General features: G+C 52.8%; 1 protein-coding gene across 12 annotated transcripts in view; it reads right to left on the bottom strand.

The window, feature by feature from the left end:
- Positions 1-25,109, bottom strand: part of OBSCN (obscurin, cytoskeletal calmodulin and titin-interacting RhoGEF) — a 207,689-nt gene that overhangs the window by 29,396 nt on the left and 153,184 nt on the right. For 11 of the 12 annotated variants that reach the window (XM_066266225.1, XM_066266252.1, XM_066266217.1 and 8 more), the window contains 26 exons: positions 23,421-23,693; positions 22,863-23,138; positions 22,268-22,555; positions 21,873-22,148; positions 20,915-21,288; positions 19,446-20,313; positions 18,488-18,766; positions 8,699-8,777; positions 8,336-8,460; positions 7,980-8,177; positions 7,710-7,739; positions 7,403-7,501; positions 7,003-7,218; positions 6,521-6,593; positions 6,144-6,208; positions 5,028-5,147; positions 4,737-4,876; positions 4,178-4,378; positions 3,967-4,049; positions 3,628-3,801; positions 2,732-2,888; positions 2,305-2,421; positions 2,062-2,226; positions 1,812-1,970; positions 1,526-1,703; positions 921-1,034 (listed from right to left, as the gene is read on the bottom strand). In XM_066266225.1, the coding sequence (XP_066122322.1) occupies positions 921-1,034; positions 1,526-1,703; positions 1,812-1,970; positions 2,062-2,226; positions 2,305-2,421; positions 2,732-2,888; positions 3,628-3,801; positions 3,967-4,049; positions 4,178-4,378; positions 4,737-4,876; positions 5,028-5,147; positions 6,144-6,208; positions 6,521-6,593; positions 7,003-7,218; positions 7,403-7,501; positions 7,710-7,739; positions 7,980-8,177; positions 8,336-8,460; positions 8,699-8,777; positions 18,488-18,766; positions 19,446-20,313; positions 20,915-21,288; positions 21,873-22,148; positions 22,268-22,555; positions 22,863-23,138; positions 23,421-23,693 (5,127 nt within the window). The remainder of the gene's footprint in view (positions 1-920; positions 1,035-1,525; positions 1,704-1,811; positions 1,971-2,061; positions 2,227-2,304; positions 2,422-2,731; positions 2,889-3,627; positions 3,802-3,966; positions 4,050-4,177; positions 4,379-4,736; positions 4,877-5,027; positions 5,148-6,143; positions 6,209-6,520; positions 6,594-7,002; positions 7,219-7,402; positions 7,502-7,709; positions 7,740-7,979; positions 8,178-8,335; positions 8,461-8,698; positions 8,778-18,487; positions 18,767-19,445; positions 20,314-20,914; positions 21,289-21,872; positions 22,149-22,267; positions 22,556-22,862; positions 23,139-23,420; positions 23,694-25,109) is intronic. The other variant, XM_066266188.1, reaches the window with a different exon arrangement.

Raw genomic sequence — 25,109 nt, forward strand, 5'->3', positions numbered from 1 at the left:
TCACACTCAACTAGGGTCTCAGAAGCCTACCTGCCAGCCCAGGCGATTCCTGATAAGAGTATCTGGTTTACCTGGGGGCCTTGGACCATACAGCATCTGGTTGACCTCTGGAGGGGCTGTGACTGAGATCGGTCATGCAGTGATCTGCGTGACAACATGAATGGCCCTCAAGAGAAACCCTGGACACCAAGGCATGGTGAGAGTTGGCCACTCTCCGTGTCAAACATCAAAGCAGGGAGAACAGGCACTGTTTGCACAACACCACTTGGACCCCTGCTGGGACTCTGCCCCACATCCTCTCTTCCTTTTCACAGCAGTAAACTGGAGCCCTCAGTGGAAAGGATCTGCTGAGTTCTGTGATCCTTTTCGAAGAGACGCTGAACCTGAAGGTGGTTGTAGAATCTCCAGCCTTGGTGTCAGAGTGAGGGTGGCCCTGGGCATCCCTGAATGCTCTGCAGCTCTTGCCACACTCAGATCAACGCTGAGCTCCCACAGCAGTCCTCATCTCCCACTGTTCTGCCTTGGCACTCCCCTTCTTGGCCTCTGGCTACCTCACTGCCCCTCAGAACCTTCCAACACGATCGCCTAGCTGTGCTTTATTTCTCTGGCTGGCTTCACCTTACACATTTTACTTCTGACTTCACCTTACACCTTTGTCTTTCTGCTGTCATCTGTCTACTCCCCTAGAAGGCAAGCTCCCTCAGACAGGGTCGATGCACGGCCTCCCCTGTGCCCTGACTCACGCGCCCTGGCCAGGCTGTCTCTAACTCAGGAGCAGGCAAGCAGAGCAGGAGGCCTGTCCCTAGCACCTAGCTCCTGACCAGGCCCCACTCTGGGTCCCTGGTCCCCACTCTGCCTGATTCCTTTTGGGTGGCTCTTCCCTGTGGCAGGGCTGGTGCCCCAAGGCCACGGGGACCTACCTTTGTACCAGCTGACGACAGGCTTGGGTATCCCTGTCACACGGCAGGCCAGCTTGACGGTTTCACCCAGCTTGGCTGTGCAGTCGGCCAGCTCTTCCTCAAAATCTGGCGGGCCTGGGGACACACACCACACAACCAGGCCCTGAGTGCTCACCCCTGCCGTCAGTGCGCCCCTGGCAGGGCCAGAAGTTCCAAGGCCAAGGGGTATGGTTGCTACAGACACCACCCCTCCTGATCCCACACTGAGCCCGAGTGAGAATCTGTTATTGGGGAGTGGTGGGGGGAGTGGAGAAAGGAGTGTGTTGAAAGGGGAGACTCTCCCATTCCAGGCGGGAAAGGAGACCTAGAAATCAGACCCTTCACACCCCTAACCCCTCTGTGCTCGGGGCTCCTCAGTTAAACCCAGTGCCCCCGACTCGAGTCAGGGCCAGCACAGCACCCCAGCTCAGCACATAGAGAGGCTGAGCTAATTGAGGGAGAGCAAGTCAGCTGCTCCAGGGGACTGCACAGGCAGAGGCAGGGGCAGGGGTTCGGGTGTCCCCAAGCCTGTGGCCTGGCTGCAACCTTTAACCCCATCTGGCCTCTCCACCGAGACCAGCACTCACGCCAGGCGGGCAGGGCCAGGCGCTGCTGGATGCCGCAGATCTCCTTCACCCAGGTGTTCTTGGTGATGACTGTCCGCGCCTGCAGCACGTACTTGCGCACCGAGTCCTCTCGCTCATGCCACACCTCAAAGGCGCGGTCATCCCCCTCCACCTGCTCGTTCAGGTCGATGCTGCTCAGCTGTGGGGGAGGAGGCAGGCTGAGTGCTCCAGACTTGGCCAGAAAACCAGCCGGGCCTCCTCCCGCCCACACCGCAGGCCTCCCTCTGGCCACCGGGCTCCCGCACACCTTCATCATGTTCCGGAACATATAGCTGAAGGTGTCGGTGTGTGAGTCCCTCCTGGGCTTGCAGACCACCAGGTGGTGGCGGAACAGGAAGACGTGGCGGTGGTGGCCCTTCCAGGGCATCCGTGACCCTGGTGCCCCCTCCCACACAATGAAGTGGCCCTGGGAGAGTGGTCAGTCAGCCTTTGGTCAGCCTGGGGCACAGCCCCCCACCCTGCCGTACCACCCGCCCTGTGTGATGCCCACCCCAGACCTGGCGAATGGGCTCTCCCAGGGCCTCCAGGGTGCCTGGGTAGTTCTCGATGAGGGACACGTGCAGTTGGTTCTCTGCTCGCTGTGGCAGGGCCGACACCACGGCGTAGGCCTGCTCCAGCAAGGTGCAGTTCTGCCGGTTCCGTGCTTTGTTTCGGATCAACTCCTGAAGAGAGGGCAGGTCAGGGTGCATGCCATGGACCACGGGAAGGATGAGGTGGTGAGGGTGAGGACGGCTGCCTACCTTGAGCAGGGCCTGGTACTGCTGCAACCGCTGCACTGGCTGCTCCAGGAAGTGCTGGAGTGGTGGCGGGGGCGGCTGCGAGGGGTCAGTGGCCAGCAGTACCTCTTCCGAATATTTCTGTGGGAATCACAGAGTGGGTTTCAAGGTAGTAGGGGGCAAGGTCTAGGGATGGCCTGTGCCACTCAGAGCCTGAAAGCACACACATATCCTTGTTCCCCGGGTGGGTCTCCCCTCTCCCACCAAGGACAGCTGGTCACTGACAAGTGAGAAGAATTTCAGAAAGCCCTGCCTGTTTCACTCACTAAGCCAGAGCCTGGGAACCTGGGTCATTTGGGGCGGGGAGCCTGACTGGTTTTGGGAGGCCAGGCAGAGTCAGGGAAGATGATCTTGTAGATGGGGGCCAGCACCAGCTGGGGGACAAGGGCACCTTATAGAACTCCTGCACGGCTGTGCTAACCACCACAGACTCGGCCTGCACTCGGCCCACCAAGAACTCCAGATATTTCTCAAAGGCCACCTGGTTCTTGATGAAGCACATGGCGACATCGTCATCGGTATCGCAGCTCTGCAGCTCCTGCAGGAAGCTGTCAGGGAGGGAACAGTGTCAGGACCCTGCCCATGACCCATGATCTAGCCTCAGTCCTCCGGTTTGGGAAAAAACAGGCTCCTGCCAGGGCCTAGTCCATTGGTTTCTGGGAGTGAAGTGAGCATGCTGGACTGTGGGGATACATGTGTGGGGTGTTTGAGGGTGTGCACATGTGTGCAGGTATGTGTGTATGTTTGCAAGGAAGTACGTGTACATTTGGTACATGTATAGGCATGTGTGCACAAGTATACAGATACACACACATATAAGGATACACGCTGTGTGCTGTGTATGTTGTCAGGCTGTGCACATGTACACACATGTACCCATGCAACCCATTCCCATGTGTTTAAGGGCATGCATGTGTGTACACATGTACACATATGCCTATATAACCTATGTACATGTGTGTAAGGGCACATATGCCATACATAGGCATACACACGTGTGCCTATGTAAAGAGGTGTTGCAGCAGGTAGGAGTGCTGCAGGCACTTTTGTGGGCAAGCCAGATGCACACATCTATGTTCCTGAAGATTCATGTGCCCTCACAGAGGGGTGTGGGGTGTCAACAAGCACATCAAGTCAACACAGTTTCTCTCTCATCTCAGCTGCTGCCCACCCTGAGGCCCAGTCCTGTGGGTACATGAGCACGTGTGTGTGTGAATGCCTGTGTGTGCAGTGTGTGGTATGTGTCAGCATATGTGAACATGCATACACACACACAGGCCCACCTACCTGCTGTGGAAGTGGCTGAGGTCCTGTACATTGCGGAAGATGACAGCCTTCTGGCTGGCCACAGCAGCAGGCACGTGAGGACAGCAGGCCAGGTACTGCACGTGGTGGCTCAGCAGGAACTGCAGCTTGCCCACGAAGGCCTGCTCGGAGCTCAGCAACTCTTGGATGGCAGATCTGGAGGCAGAGCATGAGGGGACCGGAAACTCAGATGCTATACGGGCACCACCCCTCATGCGCAGCCTGGGGCCAGCAAGACGGTGGAGGGGGCACTCCCACAAGGTTGCCCCACCACAGGAAGTCACCAGGCAAAGACCCCCCACCACCACCGTGGTTGCTCACCTCAGCCGGAACTTATACTCATCCTCAGACACAGCCTCCCTGGGGAACTCGGGGGCCTCGGTAGGCCCCCACTCGGGTGATAGCTGGTAAAGAACAGAGAGGGTTGTAGGTGGCCTGGACATTGGCCCAGCCCTGTGGGGGTCAGGTTCCCGTACTCACTGGGGGACGACAACCCCAGAACCACCTGCCCCCAACCTGGCAGTACAGATACCTTGAGCCGCCTATCCAGGTAGGCAGGGGACACCCAGCCCTGTCGCGAGGGGCTGGACTTGGTGGGCTTGGTGCGCACAAGCCAGCGCAAAGGGTGGGCCGAATCCAGCACCTCCACATACTGGCCCTCTCGCAGTGAGATGGCATCCTGCTTGGCCCCCAGGGGCAGGTAGTCAGCTGTGACCACATAGATGTCAAAGATCTGAGGGAAGGGGGTGTCGAGTCAGACCAGAGAGGAGCCCGCTGGGCCTCTCAAGGCCCCAAGCCACAGAGCGCCTGGCATTAAGTGGGAAGAAGAAGCCATCCTGACATTCTATGAACAAGCCCAACTGACCTTTGCTGATGCAAATAATGTCAGGGGTGCCAGGAGCAACGCCCCAGAGGGGCAAGGGGAAGCCTCAGGGGTGCTGGAATGTCCTGGTTTGTGATGGTGATGCTGGCTGCTCAGATGTGTGCTCTCAGCCTCCTCCACCCTGCCGCCCAAGGCCTCCCTTTCCCTCCTCCACTCTTGCTCCTATTCCCCACTCTGGGCCCCACTCCCCCTAGCCCCCCCCAAGCACCTCCCCCCGAGAGTCCCCGTCTTCTGACTCCGAGGATGACTCCTGGACACTGGAGGAGGGGCGTGAGCGGCCATGCCGGGGGGATGCAGACGGTGTCTTAGATTCCTCATCACTGTCACCTCCAGGTACCTGCAGCTTGGCTGAGGATACAGGGCATATGACACTGGAAAGGGCCAGCCACCTGTGCCCCTCCCCGAGGGTCTCCACGGTGTGGGCATGGACAGCCCTGGCCCTAGGTCACCACCCCTACAACCCCCTCACCCAGGACCTTGTTCCATGCTAGCCTCTCACCTTGTGTGATCTTGACCGACACCATCTCCGTGATTTGTGAGGTCAGCTTCTGCAGAAACTCCTCCGTGCCCACCTCGGCCAGAGACAGGTGACCATGGGCTTCAGCCACCAGGGGCTCTCCTGGTGGTCAGACCCTAGCTCAGCCCGCGGGCACTCCAGGCAAGCCTGAGCACTCCCAGCAGGTCCATCCTGAGCTCAGGGTGCAGATGAGATGGGCATAGAAAGGCCTGGGGCTCTGCTACCAGAAGCCAAGAGGCTGACCAGGATAAGAGGTCTCAATGGCTCACAGGTGTTTGAGCCAAGATGTGATGGAAGAGCTACAAATGCAGGGAAATAGGGCCCAGGAGAGAGGCAATGGGCGGTCAGGAGATAGTGGGCAGTCAGGACAGCAGGTGGTCAGCATGGCTGCAGAGTGCTAGGCCAGGGCAGCTGAGAGCCAAGCTGGGTAGAGGCCAGCGTGGGGAAGGAACCTAGACACTGGAGCCCCCAGTGGGGATTGTGCCTCTTCCACTGGGGGCTCCAACTTGGCGGCTAGTCTGGGAAGAGGTTCAGGAGAGGCAGGGGCACAGGGAGGGCAGGATCTGGACAGTGAAGGTGGGTGTCAGGGCCCGGATTTCTGGCCCAAAGGTGCAGGAGATGGGGATGGGGAGCCTCAGCGGCTGAGGTCAAGGGTGAATGGGGGCTGCTGCTGGAGGGGGAGGAACAGTGGTTGAGGTGTGTGTCATCCAAGAAGTGACCTGAACACGAGTAATGGGCACATTGCTTTGTCTTCTCTACTTCTGTGCAGACTCAATATTTTCCATACAAAAAGTTAAAAATACACCAAGGTTCCAGAATGCCCTGTGCAGGTGCTCAGGAATGGGTTGGACATAAGGAGGCCCTCACCTAAGCTCTTACACACCAGTCCCCTGTCCCGCTCCCAGGCATCTACACCGCTGGCAGGGCAGGAGAGCTGAGCCTAAGGCTGGCTGGGCCCAAAGTCAGCTCAGATTCAGGCCCACAGGGGACACCTGGGAAGCCCCAGACCACAGCTGGGGTCAGGCAGCCCCCTCCACACCCCGTCCTAAAGTAGGAGTCAGCCTCTCACACCACCCCCTGCCCTTGACCCAGCCATACCTTTCTTCCCGGCACGGTCAGTGACACCCGCAGGTTCCGGCATCTGTTCGGAGACGGCTTGGGTTCTAAAGCGGAGGGGGTGTCTTGAGAGCCTGAGGCAGACCCACTACCCATACCCTTGGCTGGGACCTTCTGACAGAAACAGAGTCTGAAGGCAGTAGGCTAGATGCCACAGTCAGGTCCTGGAGAGCCCTTATTTTACAATGGGAAACTGAGGCACAGAGGGATGAGGCCTGGTTCAAGATACACAACTTGCCAGGGGCAGAACCAGGCTGCAGTCCAGGATGGGGCACCCAGCCCAGCAGCAGTGCTGTCCCCTCCCAAGACCAGGACCCCCAAGCCACCTCCCGTTAGCTCTGGCATAGCCCCTCACTCACCCCTGAAGGAAGGTGGAGATGAGGGCCTCCTTCACTTTAGCTGTATCCCCCACTGACCTTGTCTCCTTCGGCACTGTAAGGATAAGTGACCACTAAGATGACACCCAGTCCACTGAGATGATTCTGGACGGAACCTCTGCCTAGGATGTCTGGGCCACCCCCACCTAGGGGCCTTGACCTGTGCATCCAGAACCCTGCAAACAGCTGTGCCTGGCATGCCACCCCAGCCCACCTGTGGTAAGGACAGGGATGGTCACACTTGATGAACCAGCCCCACAGGGGGCTGAGCAGAGCCAGGAAGAGATTGCTTGTGGTGGCATGGGGTCTTGGCCTGCTGATTGGAGCCCACAGGGCAGGAGTGGGAGACGGTCCCTGGGGCCCATGCTTAGGGAAGAGTCTGGGCAGGGACCCAGAGAGGGGGTGCAAGTCCCCGCGGGCGCCAACTCCCTCCCATCCCCCACTGACCACCCACGCCCACTCACAGCCGGAGACGTGCAGGCTGGCAGAGCAGAGAGCCTGGCCAGCAGTGTTGGATGCAATGCAGGTGTAGGTGCCCTGGTGTTGTCGGCCCACGTCCAGCAGGACTAGGCTGTGCTGCTGGGCCGAGCTGGCCACTGTGTAGCCCTGTGTATCCTGGCCAATCCACAGCACCCGCTCCATATCTTCCCGCAACCAATGCACAGCTGGGGCTGGGAGACCTGGGGGAGAAATGGACAGTGGATGGTCAACCCCACACTGAGAAAGGGATTCTGGGGGGGGTAATCTCTGATCCTCTTTGGGGTGTCCTGCATGGAAAGGGAGTTGCTCTGAGTCCCCGGTGGGTTTCGAGTAGGGATCAAGTCTCACGAGGGATGCTGAGTGGGGTAGGGCAAGATGCCCTACCTTCGACCTTCACAGAGAACGTGATGTTGGAGCCCTTCTTCACCTTCTTGGAGGTGAACTTCTCCAGGAATCGGGGTGGCACCAGCTGTTGCTGCACATCTGGGGAGACACAGAAGGTTGCTAATGACAAGTTCAAAGCCACAGCCCCATGTGATGGGTGAGCTATACCCCTCTTCCCAGGTCCAGGCCCCCACCCACCTGGGAGGCTGTCCCTGCAGCCTGTGCCCAGTGTTCCTCCTTCCTTCCACCTGATGGGCACCCCCACACCTCCCTTTGCCCTCCCTTTACCCATCTAGACTTGGCGTACCTGCTGGCTTCTCTTCTGGGTCGTCGGGACCTGAAAGAGGCAAGGAAGTCAGACCTGAAGAAGAACAGTGCCTCCTGTGTGGGCCCGGGGGCCTGCTCAAAGGGTGGGGGTCCTGAACACCTTCCTACTCTTACACCAGCACCTTCTGGAATCTAGGCAGGCAGGTGTCTGCCCTCTTACTACACTTCTGCACATGAAGTAAAGATCGTGGGCCCAATCTCATGCCTGCTGTAGGGGGCGTGTAGGCATATGTCAGCCCCCAGCACTGACCTCGGACTAGCAGCCGAGCAGACGAGTAGGCGGCACCCACAGTATTGCTAATGTAGGCTGAGTACTGGCCGGCATCCTCCCTTGTGACTGAGAGGATCTCCAGGGTATGCAACGTCTTCTTGTCCACCATGCGAATGTGTGCAGAAGCAGCCAAGGGCTGCCCATCTTTGAACCAGTACAGGCGGCACACCGGGTAGCCTGAACCGCAAGGGGAATGGTCAGCACAGGGCCACTGCCAAGTGGGCACGGTGCCCTCCACCTGGCTCAGGGAGGGAATCCCTGGAGACCCCTTGGGCCACAGCCAGACCTCTGCTGGCAAGAGGCACCACCTGACCCGCCAGCCCTATCCCCCTCACCTTTCACCTTGAGCTGGAATTTGGCTAGGCGTGTGCCAGGGGCCACCTGGAGGTCTTTCAGCTCCTCCACTACCTGGGGCAGTAGTCCCTCCTCTGATGTAGACTCTGCACCCTCCTGCTCGCGGCTGGCAGAGAACAGAGGGGTGCAGCATGATGCAAACAGGTGAGGGGTCCAGGACAGGAGGAGTGGGGTTAGCCTGGGATGGCTTCTGAGGTCTCCTACTAGCATGCTGGACAGAGACCATGTGGCCTAGGTGAAGCCTCCAGGCCTGGGATTCTGTTGGTGTATAGCATGGCCACCCCCCACTGCAGGGCTGGGGACAGCCAGCCTATTGGGCACTACCAGCCCCTGCATGGCCCCACCTGGACAGGAAGCCTTGGGCGCTGAAGTAGGATGACGTCTCTGTGGCGTCCGCAGCAGTATCATAGTCAGTGCTGGTTACTGGGGATGGAGGGAGAAGCTGGAGCCAGGCCTGTGCCCCTTCTGTCTGGGCACGACCCCACTCCAGAGGCTGCCTGGTTCTCACTGAACAGCTGTCCCTGGGAGTCACTTATCCTCCTGAGTCATAACTCATTTGGACACAGCTACCCTGTGACACCTCCCTATCCCCAGGTTGTTACCAGGTCAAATCCCAGGCCTGTAACTAACTATAAGACCCAACAAATTGTAAACTCAAGGATACTCTGTGCTTCATAAATGGCAGGCAAGGGCAGTGACAGCATCATCCAATTCCATCCCATTAGGAGACAGGAGATGATGTATCTGGTCCTCAGTTGGGAGCTCCATTTGTAACCATAATGGTGTAACAGGGACTAGATTTGCCCTCTGCTATGGATTAGATGTTTGTGTGCCTCCAAAAGTCATATGTTGAAACCTAACCCCCAAAGTGATGGTATTGGGAGGAAGTACCTTTCATGAGGGTGGGGCTGTTAGTAATGGGGTTAGTGCCCTTATGAAAGGGACTTCACAATATTACTTCCACCATGCGAGGACACAGCAATGAGGGGCTGCCTGTGACTTGGAAAAACCCAACTGTGCTAGCACCCCCATTTTGAACTTCCAGCCTCCAAAACGAAGAACTATATTCCCATCATTCATAAGCCACTTAGTCTACGGGACTTTGTTAGAGCAGCATGAACTAAGACACCCTCCCAGCTGCAACAATCAAAATAAACAAACAGAGGACATGAAACACTGGTTGTGATGCTGCAATTTATAGTAAGTAATATATATTCAGTTTTGTACGATTCCTGGCACAGAGCTGCTAAAACCCTTGGAGTTTCCTTCAAATTCATAAGCCCCTGTGAACCACACCTGAGTTTATGTTAATGAGGGGATTTTTGGAAAGCCCCTAAGGATGGGGGCTGCCAGGAAAACCAACCATGTGATTAGAAGGTTGGAAGTTTCAGTACATTGAGAGAGGGAAGAGGGACTAGAGATGGAATCAACTGTGCCTGTAATGAAACTCCACGAACACCCTAAAGCAGGGGTCCCCAAACTTTTTACACAGGGGGCCAGTTCACTGTCCCTCAGACCATTGGAGGGCCGGACTATAAAAAAACACTATGAACAAATCCTTATGCACACTGCACATATCTTATTTTAAAGTAAAAAAAAAACCAAAACAGGAACAAATACAATATTTAAAATAAAGAACAAGTAAATTTAAATCAACAAACTGACCAGTATTTCAATGGGAACTATGCTCCTCTCACTGACCACGAATGAAAGAGGTGCCCCTTCCGGAAGTGCGGCGGGGGACGGATAAATGGCCTCAGGGGGCCGCATGCGGCCCGCGGGCTGTAGTTTGGGGACCCCAGCCCTAAAGGATGGGTGTTGGAGAGCTTCCCAGTTGTTGGACATGTGGAAATGCAGGAAGAGTGGCGGGCTCAGAGAATATGGAAGTCCCTTGCCCCTTCCCTACACCTGGCCCTGTGCATCTCTCCCATCTGGATGTTCCCGAGTTACATTCTCTATTTTAAGCGGGTGAATGTTCCTCTGAGTTCTGTGAGCCACTCTAGCGAATTAATGGAACCCAAGGAGGTGGCTGTGAGAACCTCTGATACATAGCTGGTCAGTTAGAAGCACAGGTGACAGCCTGGACCTATCAATAGTATCTGAAAGGGGAGCAGTCCAATGGGACTGAACCCTTAACCTGTGGGGTATGATGCTATCTCAGGTAGTTAATGTCAGAACTAAGTTAAATTGAAGGACACCCACCTGGTATGGGAGAATTTCTTGTTGTGGGAAAAATCTACACACCATGAGACTGGGTACAGAATCACCAGAATGGTTTCCAAGTCATCAAGCATTAAGCAGATAAGGACACTGATCCCTTACAGAGAGGGGAAAAAAAGATGATCCCTGTGATTGCCCCATCTTTCCGCTTTCAGCTTCCAAATCTGGAAGAGAAAACTGAGGCAGAATCAAGTAGACCCTGTGTTAAGGAAATGAAGGCAGCTGTAGGCCACAGGACAGAAAACCAGAGAAGAGAGAGCTACTTAGAGAAAGTTCCTCCCTTGAGGATTCAGCAGAGCACCAATGAGCATGTGCATGTGAGGAAAGAACATGTGAGAGTCTCGAAGAAACCATTCTGGAGGGACACAAGGGCTGGGATGTTGCCCGTCTCCACAGTCAGACTGGTCAAAGGTCCGTCCTGAGTGAGCACTGCCTTGACCTCACCTAACGAATCATACACCCAGACTGAGAAGAACCAAACTGCTTCCAAGGAAGTCACTGTTTCCAGAGCAGCTCAAGGAGATTTTCAGGGACACACAACACCCAGCAGGGCAAAACTCACATCTGTCAGCACCCAATCAAAAGTCACCAGACATGCAAGGAGGTGGAAAAACAGGACCCACAATGTGAGAATAACCAATCAGAACCAACACGATGTTAGAACTGGCAGAGAAGAACATTAATGCAGGTATGAGAACTGTATTCCATGTAGAGACATAAAACATATAAAGAAGACTCAACTAGAAGTTCTGGAGATAAAAAATACAGTAGATGAGACTAACAACAGATTAAATACTAAGAAGAAAAGAACAGTGAATGTGTAAGCATAGCAATAGAAACATCCAAATGAAACGCACAGAGAAAAAAAGAGTTTTAAAAGCTTAAGAGCTTCAGTGAACTGCACTATGGCTTCAAGTGACTTGATCTACATGTCACTGAAGTTACCAAATGAGGGAGAAAAGAAAAATATTTGAAGAAATAATGACAAAAAAAATCTAAACAAAAACTCCCAAACTCTAAGAAGTTCAATTAACCACAAGCATATGGGGAACATAAAGAAAAGTGCACCAAAGAATTTCATAATCAAATTACTCAAAACCAGTGATAAAAGAAATCTTTAAAAGTATCCCGAGGACATATTTTCAGAAATTGATAAACTGATTCTAAAATTCATTAGAAAATGCAAGACATCCAGATTGTTCAAAACAATCTTTAAAAAAAGCCCTGGCCAGTTGGCTCAGCAGTAGAGCGTCTGCCCCACGTGTGGAAGTCTCGGGTTTGATTCCTAGCCAGGGCACACAGGAGAAGTGCCCATCTGCTTCTCCACCCTTCCCCCTCTCCTTCCCCTCTCTCTCTTCCCCTCCTGCAGCCAAGGCTCCATTGAAGCAAAGTTGGCCTCCACCTTAGGTGCTAGAATGGCTCTGATTGCAACAGAGCAATGCAACAGATGGGCAGAGCATCACCCCCTGGTGGGCTTGCCGGGTGGATCCTGGTGGGGTGCATGCGGGAATCTGTCTCTCTGTGTCCTCGCTTCTCACTTCAGAAAAATACAAATAAATAAATAAATAATTTTGAAGAAACCCCCCCCAAACTTGGAGGACATAGTATTACTTCTTCCTATATTTTAAAACTTACTACAAAGCTATAGTGTGCAATTCATGATGACAGACATTTCTATCAGTGAAATAAAACTAAATCAGAAATAAACCCATATGTTTAATGAAAATTAGTTTGGGCAAGAGTCCCAATATAATTTTATGGAGAAAAATAGTCTTTTCAACATGGTGCTGGAGCAACTGGATTTCCACATGAAAAATAATGAATTTGGATCCTTACCTCATATCGCATACAAAATTAACTCAAAATAGACCAAAAACTAAATATAAGAGCTAGAGTTATAAGACTCTTAGGAGAAAGTATAAGTGTAAATCTTTATGACCTTGAATTAGGCAATGGGTTCTTAGACATGGCAACCAAAATATAAGCAATCAAAGAAAAAGTAGATAAACTGGACTTCATCAATGAAAAACTCATGCATAACTGAAAATTTAAAAATAAAACCCAAATTAAAAATGGGCAAAGGACGGGCACTGAGGACAGCTCCATGGCCTCCGCCTCAGGCACTAGAATGGCTTTCGTTGCAACAGGCCCCTCCAAAGGGGCCGAGCATGCCAGGTGGATCCGGGTCAGGCACATGCAGGAGTCTGTCTCTCTGCCTTCCCGCTTCTAACTTCGGAAAAATACAAAAAAAAAAAAAATGGACAAAGGATTTAAATTAAAAAATGGACAAAGGATTTAAATAAATATTTTCCCAAAGAAGACATTATCAATGGTCAATAAGTATATGAAACATTATCCAAAGTTATTATCACTAGGAAAATGCAATCAAAATCACAATGAGATGCCAACCCACATTCCTTAGGATGGCTGTAATTAAGAAAATGAACATAACAAATGCTGGCCAGGATGTGAGGAAACTGGAATCCTCATACATTGCTACTGGCAGTGTGAAATGGTGCAGCTGTTGTGGAAGTTCCTCTAAAAGTTAAAGATACAATTACCATATTATCTAGTAACTCCACTCCTAGCTACAAACCCAAGAAAACTGAAAACATATGTCCATACAAAAACTTGTACATGACTGTTCATTGCAGCATCATTCATAACAGCCAAAACAACCAATGGATAAATGTTATCCAATGAATGGATGAGAAGTCCACACAAAATGGCATGTTTTCAGCTGTAGAAAGGAATGAAATACTGATATATGTTACCAGAAACGTGCTCAGGGACAGAAGTCAGACACAAAGAGCACATATTGTATTATATCATTTATATGAAATGTCCAGAATAGGCAAATCCACAAAAAGAAAGCAGATTAGTGGTTTCCAATAGCTAAGGGAGGAGGCTAGAAAGAGACAGCTAATGGGTAGGGGTTTCCACTTGGAATAATAAAAATGTTCTGGAACTATAGGGAAGTGATGTTTGCACAATATTATGAATAGACCAAAAATCAATAAGCTATACATTTTTAAATAGTGAGTTTTATGGTGTGCATATATCTAAAAAATTTTAAATCCCAGTCGAAAAGACAAGTTATATACAGAAAAACAAAGACAAGAATACCACCATATTTCTCATTGGAAACAATGCAAGTAGTACACAATGGAGCTACATCTTTAAAGTATGGAAAGAAAAAGATGTCCTAGCAAAAACATCTTTCAAAAACAAAATCAGGAGACACAAGATGGCGATGGAGTAGGTGGATGTACCAACTTCCACCTCCCAGAACCAAAGTGGATTACAACCTAATATTAAGAATCATCATCTGGAAAAACCAACTTTGGACTAAACTTAGAGGACTCTTCAACCAAGGAACACTGAAGAAGCCACATTGAGACTGGTAGGAAAAGCGGAAACACAGAGAGGGCTGCCCAGCTCCCTGGAGCCAACAGCACCCAGGAGAGACTCGCATGGCAGAAAGTGAGTTTAGAAGAGAGGGGAGGGTCCTGAGTGCCAGGAACAAAGCTCCAACCTGCAGCCCCAGAGCCTAGAAGAGGTGTATGGACAGTATTTAGCTGGAAACAAGTCAAGATACTGTTTGTGAGAAAGAGACTGATTTTTCAGACCCAGGATTCTTCTTAAAGGGACCACACAGAAAACCTCTCTCACAACCACTCACCCGGGGCTCCAGGGGGACGGGAGAGAGGAGAGTACCGGAGTAGCAGGAAAAGAGTGTAATCTAGGAAGCACAGGGAGAAACACTTTGAGGGACAGCCACCCTAACCCCTGGGTCGAGTCATTCCCCAAATCTGAAGTGAATATTTCTCCTGGAAACAGCAATACCAGCAAAGGGAAGCAGGAAACCAGCTAAACAAGCTCTCCTGCGGTACTTAGAGCAGAGTCGCTTAGAAGGAGGGAGCTTTCAGGACTACAGTAGTGAGTCTTAGGGTCTGAGCAGCAGCGCCCCCACCCACACGCTGAGGGCTCAACCGAGGGTGGGCGGCAGTGGCGGCGGTGTCAGGATGTGGAAGCGCAGTTCCGTTGGCAAGGGTGGAAACAGGTTGGCCACAACTGAGCCCAGATGTGAGCTCGGTCTTGCCCAGCTGGGGAGGAGGGGATGCACGAAAGTGGTCAAGTTCAGTTGCAGGCCACCTGCAATCCAGCCTGCGGGAGAAGGGCAGGAGCCCCAGAAGGGGCGGAGACCCACCCTTGAGCAAGGGCACAGGAGCGTAGCCTTGCCCCACACACAGAACTAAGGCTTGTGCCCTGATGCAGGAGCTGGCTCCTCCTGCAGGAGCAGGGCGAAAGCCTGGAATCAGGCAGAGACCCGCAGCTGAGCAAAGGTGCTCACCCCTGCCCTCACGGCCGAGCATAACTCCAAACACAGGGGCGGGGCAAAGGCCGAGGCCACCGATGCTTGTACACCCAAGCACATGATCACAGCCACTCCATGAAGGAGAGGGAGAGACCACAGCAACAGCCCCAGTGGGCTGGCACCGGCAACGCCCATACCCAAATGCCCTAGGCAGCAGCAGCAGAGGGGGTGGCGGGCCTGCAGACAGACCACACCTAGGGAATACAGAGACCACACCCAGTGGACTCCAATGACCAAAACCTTCTTTTACACAGACAAAATGAGAAGGCAGAGAAATATAACACAAATGAATCAACAGAAATCCCCAGAAAAGGACCTGAATGAGTCAGATATAACCAAATTACCAGATGCAGAGTTTAAAATAACAATTGTTAGGATGCTCAAATATCTTAGAACAACAATAGATGGTCATTACAAACACCTAAATAAAGAGACAGCAAATATAAAAAAGGACATTGAAATAATAAAAAAGAATCAGTCAGAAATGACAAATACAATATCAGAAATGAAGAACACAATGGAAGGAATTGAGGCTGAGAATCGAATCAGCAAGTTAGAGGACAAGATAAATGAAGGCACTGAAGCAGAGCAGAAAAAAGAAAAGAGACTCAAAAAGTCTGAGGAAACTCTTAAGAGAGCTCTGTGACAACTTGAAGAGAAATAACATCTGCATCATAGGGGTTCCTGAAGAAGAGGAGAAAGAACAAGGGATAGAGACTTTGTTCAAACATATCATAGCTGAAAACTTCCCTAAATTAAGACAGAAAAACATCTCACATGTTCAAGAAGCACAGAGAACTCCATTAAAGAGAAATCCAAAGAAATCTACACCAAGACACATAATAATTAAAATACCAAAGCTACGTGATAAAGAGAAAATATTAAAAGCTGCTAGAGAAAAAAGTCTATCACCTACAAAGGAGCCCCCATAAGGATGATTTCCAACTTCTCAACAGAAACACTTGAGGCCAGAAGGGAATGGCAAGAAATATTCAAAGTAATGCAAGAAATATTCAAAGTAATGTTAAAAATGTATTGTATAATAAATATGTATTTTCCAATGGCTTTAGGCGACCCCTGTGTTTTGGTCGTTCGACCCCCGCTGGGGTCACGACCCACAGGTTGAGAACCGCTGCTCTAGGCAAAGAGGGAAGATGAACCCTGAAAGATTGTAAATGTTTTTGATTGTGTTGCCTTGAAAGTCTTAATGTTTTTGTGTATCTCCTAAACAACTGTTGTAAGCTTGTGCCATGATGTCATGCTCTTCCTAGCCCATGTGTGATCAAGGGTATATAGCCAGCCCGAGATGTATTTGGCACACACGATTTGGGTCTGCAAATGCCCCGTGTCAGCCATATGAAGCCAGCATATTTAATAAATCTCCTCCTTTAATAAAATCCTTCAAAACTAAAAAAAATAAAAATAAAAATAAATTAAAAAAAAATAAAGACATTTCTTCGATTGGCTCAGTGGATAGAGCATCAACTTGGTGTATGGATGTCCCATGTCCCTGGTTTGACTCCTAGTCAGGGCACACATAAGAAGCGATCATTTGCTTCTCTCTTCCCACTCTCCCCCGCCCCCCTGCAGCCAGTAGCTTAATTGGTCCAAGCTTCGGCCCTGGGTGCTGAGGATAGCTCAGTTGGTCCTAGTGGTCAGCCTCAGGCACTAAAAATAGCTCAGTTGATTCAAGCATTGGCCCAAGAAAGGGGATGCTGGGTAGATCCCACTGGGGGTGCATGTGAGACTCTGCCTATCTCCCTTCCTTTCACTTGAAAAAAAATTTTTTTTCCAAATATACAAATGCTGAAAGAATTCCAGCACACCCAAGTCTACAAAAAATGTGAGAAAATGTCCTTCGGGTAGAAAGAAAGTGACACCAGATGGAAATCTAGACCCACACAACAGATTGAAGAGCATGGATATAGAGGTACATGGGGAAATGTGTAAGCTCTTGTCTTAAGATAATCGACTTGTTATTATTGTGTTTTTAAATAGTCTTTTCCTTTTTCTTTTGCAAGAACTGTAGATTCACATACTATTCTGAGAAATAGTACAAAAATCCTATATACCCAAAGTTAACTTTTAACTATAAAAGGTGACATTGATCCATCCATCAACCTTGTTCAGGTTTTACATTTCACACGAACTCCATTGAATGTGTCTATGTGTTCATACAATAAAATGCAGTTTTATGACACTTGTTACAGTGTCAATAACATGTTCCTTTTCCTTGTTGAGTAGCATTCCATAGAACACAGTTAACCCTAGGTCACTACCAGTTTTTGACTGTTAGGAATAAAGCTACAATGAGCATTTAGGTACAGACTGTGTTAATAATTTGAGTTTTCATTTCTTGAATAATGTTCAACAAAATGATTGCTGGGTCATATGATAGGTGCATGATTAGTTTTGTAAAAGTGTCTACACCATGTTCTAGAACAGCTGTACTGTTTTCCACTCCCACTAGCAATACACAGGGTCCCACTTCTCTACGTCCTCACCTGCATGTGGTACAGCCCCATTTACATGTCAGCCATCCAATTGCGTCTCTCTGGGGCCCTGACTTGCATTTTCCTGTTGGTTAACATGTGGAACACCTTCCACACACTTATTTGCCCTCCTTATGTCCTTTCCCATGAAATGTCTGCACATGCTCCTGTTCTAATTAGATTTTTAAATATTATATTTTTTCCTGATCAATGCTGAGCATTCTTTACATACTTTAGATAATGTCCTTTACAAAATACATGACTTGCAGATATTTTCTCTCAGCCTGTAGCATTTTCTTCCCCACACTGGTCTTTCTCACAGCAAAACTTTTTAACTGCAATGAAGTCCATTTTACTTATTTTTTTCTTTTACGGGTCAAGTACACAAAGGCCTTTCTTAGCTCTCCAGACTGAGGAATCTCTTCTGTTGTTTTTCTGAAGTTTTATATTTTATATTTAAGTATGCAATCCATTTTCAGTTAATTTTCATAGAGGGTCTAAGTCCCTTTTTTGTTATTTTTGTTCATAAATGTCCAAATTACTCCAGCGCCATCTGTTGAAATTTTATCCTTCCTCCACTTAATTGCTTTTACACTTTTCTCAAAAATCATTTGGATATATTTGTAGGGATTGTGGCACCGTCTCTTCTGTGATGCTCCTCCACTCTAAGCTACCTAGGGGTCCTCCAGGAGTCACTGCTTTAATGACCTGTCACTTAGGAATTTCAAGGGATTTAGGAGCCGTGAAGCCAGGAACCAGGGATGAAACCAGATATGCATTTCGTATTGCTCACAGTGCCATTTATCACACACCATTCCCTGAGACACCTCCAACCCTTCCTGGGTCCCTCCTCAGCTCTGATGCGTCTCAAGGAGTTAAGGCACCCACCCCCCACCCCAGGAGGTTCCCAGAGAGATCTCCATCAGCCACAAAACATTGAGGCTACAAATTGGGACCATCATCCAGGCCAGCACCGCCCCCTCCCAGTCAGAAAGCCCCAAGCCACCCATTGTGGGCTGGCATACTAGTCTACCCACACTCACGGTCCACTCGGAGTTCAGCCTTTGTAGACGACACACCCATGCTGTTCTCGGCCAGGCAACGGTAGACACCCATGTCTGCAGGCATCACAGCGGTGATGATGAGCTGGTGGCCTCCTTGCTGGTCATCACTGATCATGTAGTGGTCGTCCTCCTCCAGTACCCTCCCGTCTTTGAACCAACGCACGCTGGGCATGGGCTGGCCTGTCACTACGCAGTCGAAGCTCACAGGGTACCCGTCCAGCACCTCCTGATTCTGCAGCTCAGTCAGGAACACTGGGGCTAGGGAGTGCAAGTTAGCCCCAGCTACAGCAGGTCCACATGTGTGACTTGTGTGGCCCCCACTCAAGTGAGTGCACTAACAAACCAGGCAGCTAAACAGCACCTGTCCCCACTCACTGAGCTCCTCCCTCCTCCCATTATCTAGGAGAGTCCTCCCTTTGTCAGCCTGGTTCCCAAGCCACCCTGTGGACAGAGGGACAGCAGACAGGAAGCGGGAGGCGGGGGCAAGGCAGTGTGGTTGTAAACCTAGGGTTTGACCTTCACGCTCAGAACTGAAGAGAAAAAAATTCAAGACAGGACACTCCTTCTGTCACTTCTAGGGACATACAAGTAAACAGTGAGATGGCTTTTTAATTGATTTTTGTTGCTGAAGCCGGAAATGGGGCACAAACCATATTATATGGAACCCCACCTTTTATATAGAGGGTATTCAAACCCTCACGGAGAAAAAGAAAATCATTCCCATAGCCAGTTCACAGATGAGAACACAGGCTCTGAGAGGCTAGCTAGTAAGAGGCAGAGCTAGGGTGGACGGAACTGGGGCTCTTCCAAGCTCAGTGGATGGCATTTGCCAAGGGCCAGAGCCGGAACCCAACCAACTCAACCTCTCAACTGACCCTGCCCACCCACCAGTCTTGCCCGTCCTCTCCCAACCAGCCCTGATGGCTTACAGACTCACCAGCCTCTGCTGTCCCCAAGCTGGGCAGTGGTTTTGGAGGCGCTGAGGGGGCTAGGGCCACCTTGGTGATATGGATCTCTACTCCCTGGGACCCCTGCTCCATCAGGCAGATGTCCACCCCAATGCCCAGCATGCCAAACATCTCCTGGAAGTGGGTAGCTGCCCGGCGGGCCTCAGCCAGTCCCTCGAAGCGAATGCAGACCGAGTGCTCGTCCTCACGGTAGGTCTGCCAGTCCCCAGGCTCCTCGGGCTCTGTTGAGCCCTCATCTGCACTCAAGAAGATCTCCTCATCAGAAACCTCGGCTGAGCCCTTGAAGCGGAAGAGGCGGTGCAGCCGCCGGGCAGCCCGGCGGAAAGTGTCATCCAGCTCACCACCAGAGGAGCTCTCAGGCTCACTCTCTGTCCCGCTGACAACCACACGGGCACTGTGCACTGCACAGCCGAACTTGCTGCTCACCTCGCAGGCATAGCTGCCGGCATCAGCATGACCCACACCAGTGACCAGAAGGGAGCAGGTGCCATCCCCAAGATGGTCAATGTGGTGGTGCCGGCCATCAGTTAGCTCCACGCCATCCTTCAGCCAGCGAGCTTGCACCTCCGCCTTGCTGGACACCACACACTCCAGACGCAAGACATCCCCCACTTGTGCCTCAGTGTCCCCAAATGTTCTGCAGAATACGGGCCCCTCCTGCTGCCTCATCTCCTTTCGCACCTTATAGCCCTTGAAGGCAGCCTGTATCTTCACAGCTGCCTTGTCCAGGGATGAGTCACTGAGGTCCTCACCACTCAGGTCTAGTAGTGGGCCAGCTGTGGCCAGCTGTTCCTGCTGCTTCTGCAGCTTTCCAGAAGGGGCTGCTGGGGTCCTGACCTGTGTGCATAGGTAAGGTAGGGAAACTGAGGCCTGGAGCAGGGGCATCTGGGACAGGCTGGAGGTAGAACCTGGTCTGTGCCCACCTTCAGCAAGCCACTCTGCCTTTACCTGTTGGTAACAGCACTCTCTTTACTGGGGCTAGATGCTTGATGACTCCTGTTGTCACAAAATTCAAGCCCACTCTCCCTGACATCACTTTACACAGCCACCCAGAGACTTACAGGGTGGTGAGGAACACATGACAGAGAGGCCAGTTCCAGCTCTCCAGGAGAAAGCTTTAACAGCCAGGTGAATGGGTGAGAGGTCGATGGGGGGTGGGGGATGGGTAGATCAGTGGGTCACTGGATAGATAAATAGAAGTATGGATAGACGCTTGATGGCTAGATGGGTGTTAGATGGATGGAGGGATAAAGGGTGAAGTAGATAGCAAAGGAATAGATAAATGGATGGTGATGGCTGGCTGGATGGATAAATGGATGGTGATGTACAAAGGCTAGATGGATGAAAAGGTTGCTGGATGGTGGATGGGTGGACAGTGACTGGGCAGTGAAGATCTGAGACACGCAGGCCTCCCTTGCAGGGTAGGCTGGAGGCTCACCTTGCTGGCCAGTGAAGAGGGGCTCGGCTTTCCAGCCTTCTTGAGGTAGGTGATCAGGGAAGGAGTGCCTGCCCGGGACTCGTCATCAGAGCTGGTGTGTGAGAGGTCGGCCTCGCCGGTGCGTGCCAGCTCGTCTGCTGTGGAGTAGTCCTCAGAGAGGTCCGGGGCCGCGTCCTCTGCCTCCGGCCGCTGGCGCTGCAGGCGGCCGTCCTCTTCGGGCAGCTCGCTGATGGAGTCCAGCGTGGGCTCACGGCTCATGCGGCGTTTTCTGGCCAGGGCCTCCCACAGCAGGTGCAAGTCACCCTCCTGGGCTGCCTCAGGGGGCAGGCTGGGCTGGGCGGGGCCTTCATCTACAGATCCTGTGGTCAATGTCACTGTGGACAGCAGGACACTGGTCAGCCAGGCAGGCAGGAACAGAGCCATGACCTCAGCCAGCCTTGGCTGCCGACTGCTGCTCTCTTCAATAGGCCTCTGACGCCAGCCTGGGCCCCCACAGAGCTCTGATGGCAGAGTCTTTGGCAAGGCTTCAGAAGCTCCAAACCTTCCAAGGCTTCAGAAGCTCCAAACGGTTCTACCTGGGCCTCAGCGTCCCCTGGTCAGGCCAGACCTCAGCCCTCAGAATTGGGGGAGAGGAGCTCAGAGGTCATTGGGAGATTCAGAATGCAGGGGGAAGGGACACAGGGCAAGGTTTTCAGATTGCAGAGGCTTAAGGACTTCAGGGCTTAGCAGTGGGTACCATTCAGGGAGGGGGTTCAGCCTAAGATGCCAGAGGTATGGGTTATAACAAGAGGCTGGGCCACAAAGGGTCTGTGTGACTCCTCAGCAGCCTCAATCTCCCGTAGTGTGAGGTTGAGTACCTAAGTGGATACCTTGCTGTGCCTAATGGTCACCCCCACCTTCAGACCCCAGGGCTCCCCTCCACGTTCCTACCCCCACATGCTGGGCCCAGAAGACATACCCTGGAAAGTGACGGCAGTGGCAGAGATTGGGTCCCTGGCGAGGCCGCAGCGGTACTCGCCCTGGTCCTCCTCTGAGAAGCCTCGGATCACCAGCGTGTGCTGCTGACCCTGGCAAAGAACCTGGAAGTGCCCACCGGGCTGGATGGGCTCTGTTCCCTTCAGCCAGACAATTTCACCGGCCTCCGGCACCTCACACTCCAGACGCAAGTCCTCACCAGCTGCCGCCTGCCGGGTCTCGGGAGCTGGGAGCGCAGGTGCAGGTTCCTGGGGCTCTGCTGGGGATGAGCACATCAGCAGGGACATGCCAAGCCCTCCAGTGTGGGGAGGCTTGGGTGATCCACGCTGGACCACTCTTCCCCCATCCTCATGGGCCAGGACCAGGCCAGCAACTCACCTAGCGTCACTGTCTGGGGCAGATGCACCGGCTCTCCAGCGCCTGCAGGACCCACGGCCGCCACACGGAAGCGGTAGGACTCCCCAGGGTTCAGGCCATCCACAATGCACTCGGGCCCAGGCACGAGCTCGTGACACAACTGCCACTCACCGGTGGCCGATACCTTCATCTCCACCCGGTAACCAGAGAGGCCACCACCGCCGTCACTTGAGGGTGCCACCCAAGACAGTGTCACAGAGTGGCCGCTGCGCCCCACCACCTCAACATCTTCTGGGGGGTCAGGGAGGCCTAGGGGATTGTAGGGGAATGGTCAGTTAGGCATCTTCTTCTCCTCCTGCCCTGGGGTATGATCCTGGGGTGCAGCGAGGACATGGGCAAACCACTCCCCAGGCCTGTAAGCAGCGGTGCCCCAGGCCGCCTGTCTCAGGGAGAGAGAGTTGTGTGTTTTGGTCATAAAGAGACTGTGAGCCCAAGCCCACTCTGGGCGAAGGGATGTGGAGAACCCCCAGTAGCTTCTGGGGCTGGAAACTCACGCCCCTCCCCACCCACAGGAGAGTCCGGCACCCAAGCTGCACCAGGTGAGCAAGTCACCCACCCAGCACGGTGAGCCACGCAGAGGCCACAGCATCGCGGGCAGCAAAGGTGACTTCGCCAGCGTGGTGTGGGCAGGCACGGCGCAAAAGCAAGGTGTGGTGGTTGCCATCTGCAGTGACCATCCAGTTGGCATCGTCCTGTTGCACTGCTGCCCCGTTTATGTACCAGGTCACCTCACCCACTGGCACCACCTCGCTAAGGGTGCAGCTGAAGTGGGCCTGCTTTCCCACTGGCACAGCCATGTCCCGCGGGGGCTCCAGGACCTCCAGGCGCCAGCCTGCAGAGGGGGGCCAGGGCTTGCTTTCGAAACCAGGGATGACCCCTGGGGGCTAGGAATCCCCTAACCCACCAATCCCACCACCCTAGCCCTCCTCTACCTCAGAGCAAAGGCAGCAGCCCAGCTTAGGTGGAGGGGGGGTCTCAGAGATCAGTCTTCTCCACCAGAAGGGGAAACTTGATTTCTAACCACTCCCCTCCCACAGGCCCCAGCTCAATCCTCATGCACCTTCTGAAGGGTCTCGTGTGTGAGGGACCACAGAGACCCCACCGCACCCCACACCTGTAACAGTGAGGAACGCTGATGTCACCACATCCCCTGCCAGGAAGGTCACACGGCAGCTGTCCTGAGGCCGCAGGTTTTTGAGCAGCAGCAGGTGTCGCAGGCCGTTCTCGAAATAGACCACTTCTGCGTTCTCGGAGCTGAGCACTGGCTCATCATCCAACAGCCAGGTGTGGGCGGCCAGCTCCGGCTGGGACAGGTGGCACTCGAACAACGCTTCACCTCCCTCGGGCACCTCCACATTCTCCAGGCCCCGTACCACTGTGTTCTTGGCTGGGGGACGGAGGGTGTGGCTCAGGATGTGGGAGCCTACACCACCCAGGTCCCACCACAGTCATGTGGGAGAGTCCCCTTCCATGACATGGGGCTGAAAAGCAGGCCACTGACAGGGAGACGGATGGTGTCCATGTGGAACCATTGTGTACGTCCTCCCAAGGCCCGCTCCACCTCCATCCACATCATCACCATGCTAGTGGTCAGGATGGGCGTCTTCCCTACTTCAGAGGTGAGAAGCCTCACAGGTGTCCCCCAAACTCACCAGAGCCACAGCCGGGCTCATAGCTGGCCTGAGGCTTCAACCCCTTGCCCTGGCTGCACTTGGAGCTCTGGACCTTGTCCTGTTTCCTCTGTCTCCCAGACAGTGGTATCAGACCTGCTAGACCACTCCCCTCACTCACTGGGACCAGATAGACCTCTACCCACTTTCCCTAACCCTCCCTGGTTCTCTCACAAAATCTGTCAGTCTATAATAAATGGCCACACATTTTTCATGGAAGCTATGAACTCAGTGCCTGACTGTGCTGGCTAGCCACTTCCTAATGCTATTCCCAGGATAGGAGTCCAGCCAGGGGGAATGACAAGAGGGGATACCGGAATGGGGATGAAGGAGGGGTGCATAGGGGACAGCAGGGAATCAATCCACGGGGTAAAAGATGTAAGAAGCCAGGTGGTGAGGTCAGGCAGAAAAGAAATGCCAGATGACCCAGTGCTGGCCTGGATACTAGGAAGTATCTGCCCTTGACCCTCACGAAAGCAAGGAGCCACTGCAGTCACTGAGCTGGAAGTCCGGGCCCATGGCCTCAACTGCCGTCCGGGTACGTGCCCCAGATGAGACCCACACACACAGCCCTGATGCCCCCTCAAAGCTTATTTAGAGCCCAGGCCCACGCCTGCAGGCAGGGGTGTCTGCTCTGGACAGAGGCCCAGGGAGTGAAACGGGGAGGGAGACTCAGAGCAGAGAACCTGCTCGGCCATCCACATCCCTCTGCTAGCCCACCCTCCCACCCTGGACCGCTGTGCCACAGACCAGACTCCCTCATGGCCCAGCCCCTTTACTCCCTCCCCACATTAGAACTGACGGAGACTCGGGAATCTGACTACATTCTGCTGGATGGCATGATCAGAGCTACAGCTGACTCAGACAGGGGGTGGGGAACAAGGGGAAGGCCAGTGAGGTCACTGCCAGAGCTCACCCTTGGTTCCTATCCAAGGATGTCACTCCAGCTTTGTTTGACAGAGTCCTAGATGTTATAGCAGCAGCAAGCCCCCAAGCACCTGCTGTCTCCAGTCCTTACACTGCTCCCTCTCCACCTGGCCCTGGCTGTGGCTGAAGGCTCTGCCCAGATGCCCACAAGCCCCGGCCCCACCATCAGGCCCAGGACAGACACACTGCAGCCCCCCATCCCCCAG

Source organism: Saccopteryx bilineata, chromosome 1, assembly GCF_036850765.1.
Source record: "Saccopteryx bilineata isolate mSacBil1 chromosome 1, mSacBil1_pri_phased_curated, whole genome shotgun sequence".
Classification (NCBI taxonomy): Eukaryota; Metazoa; Chordata; class Mammalia; order Chiroptera; family Emballonuridae; genus Saccopteryx; species Saccopteryx bilineata.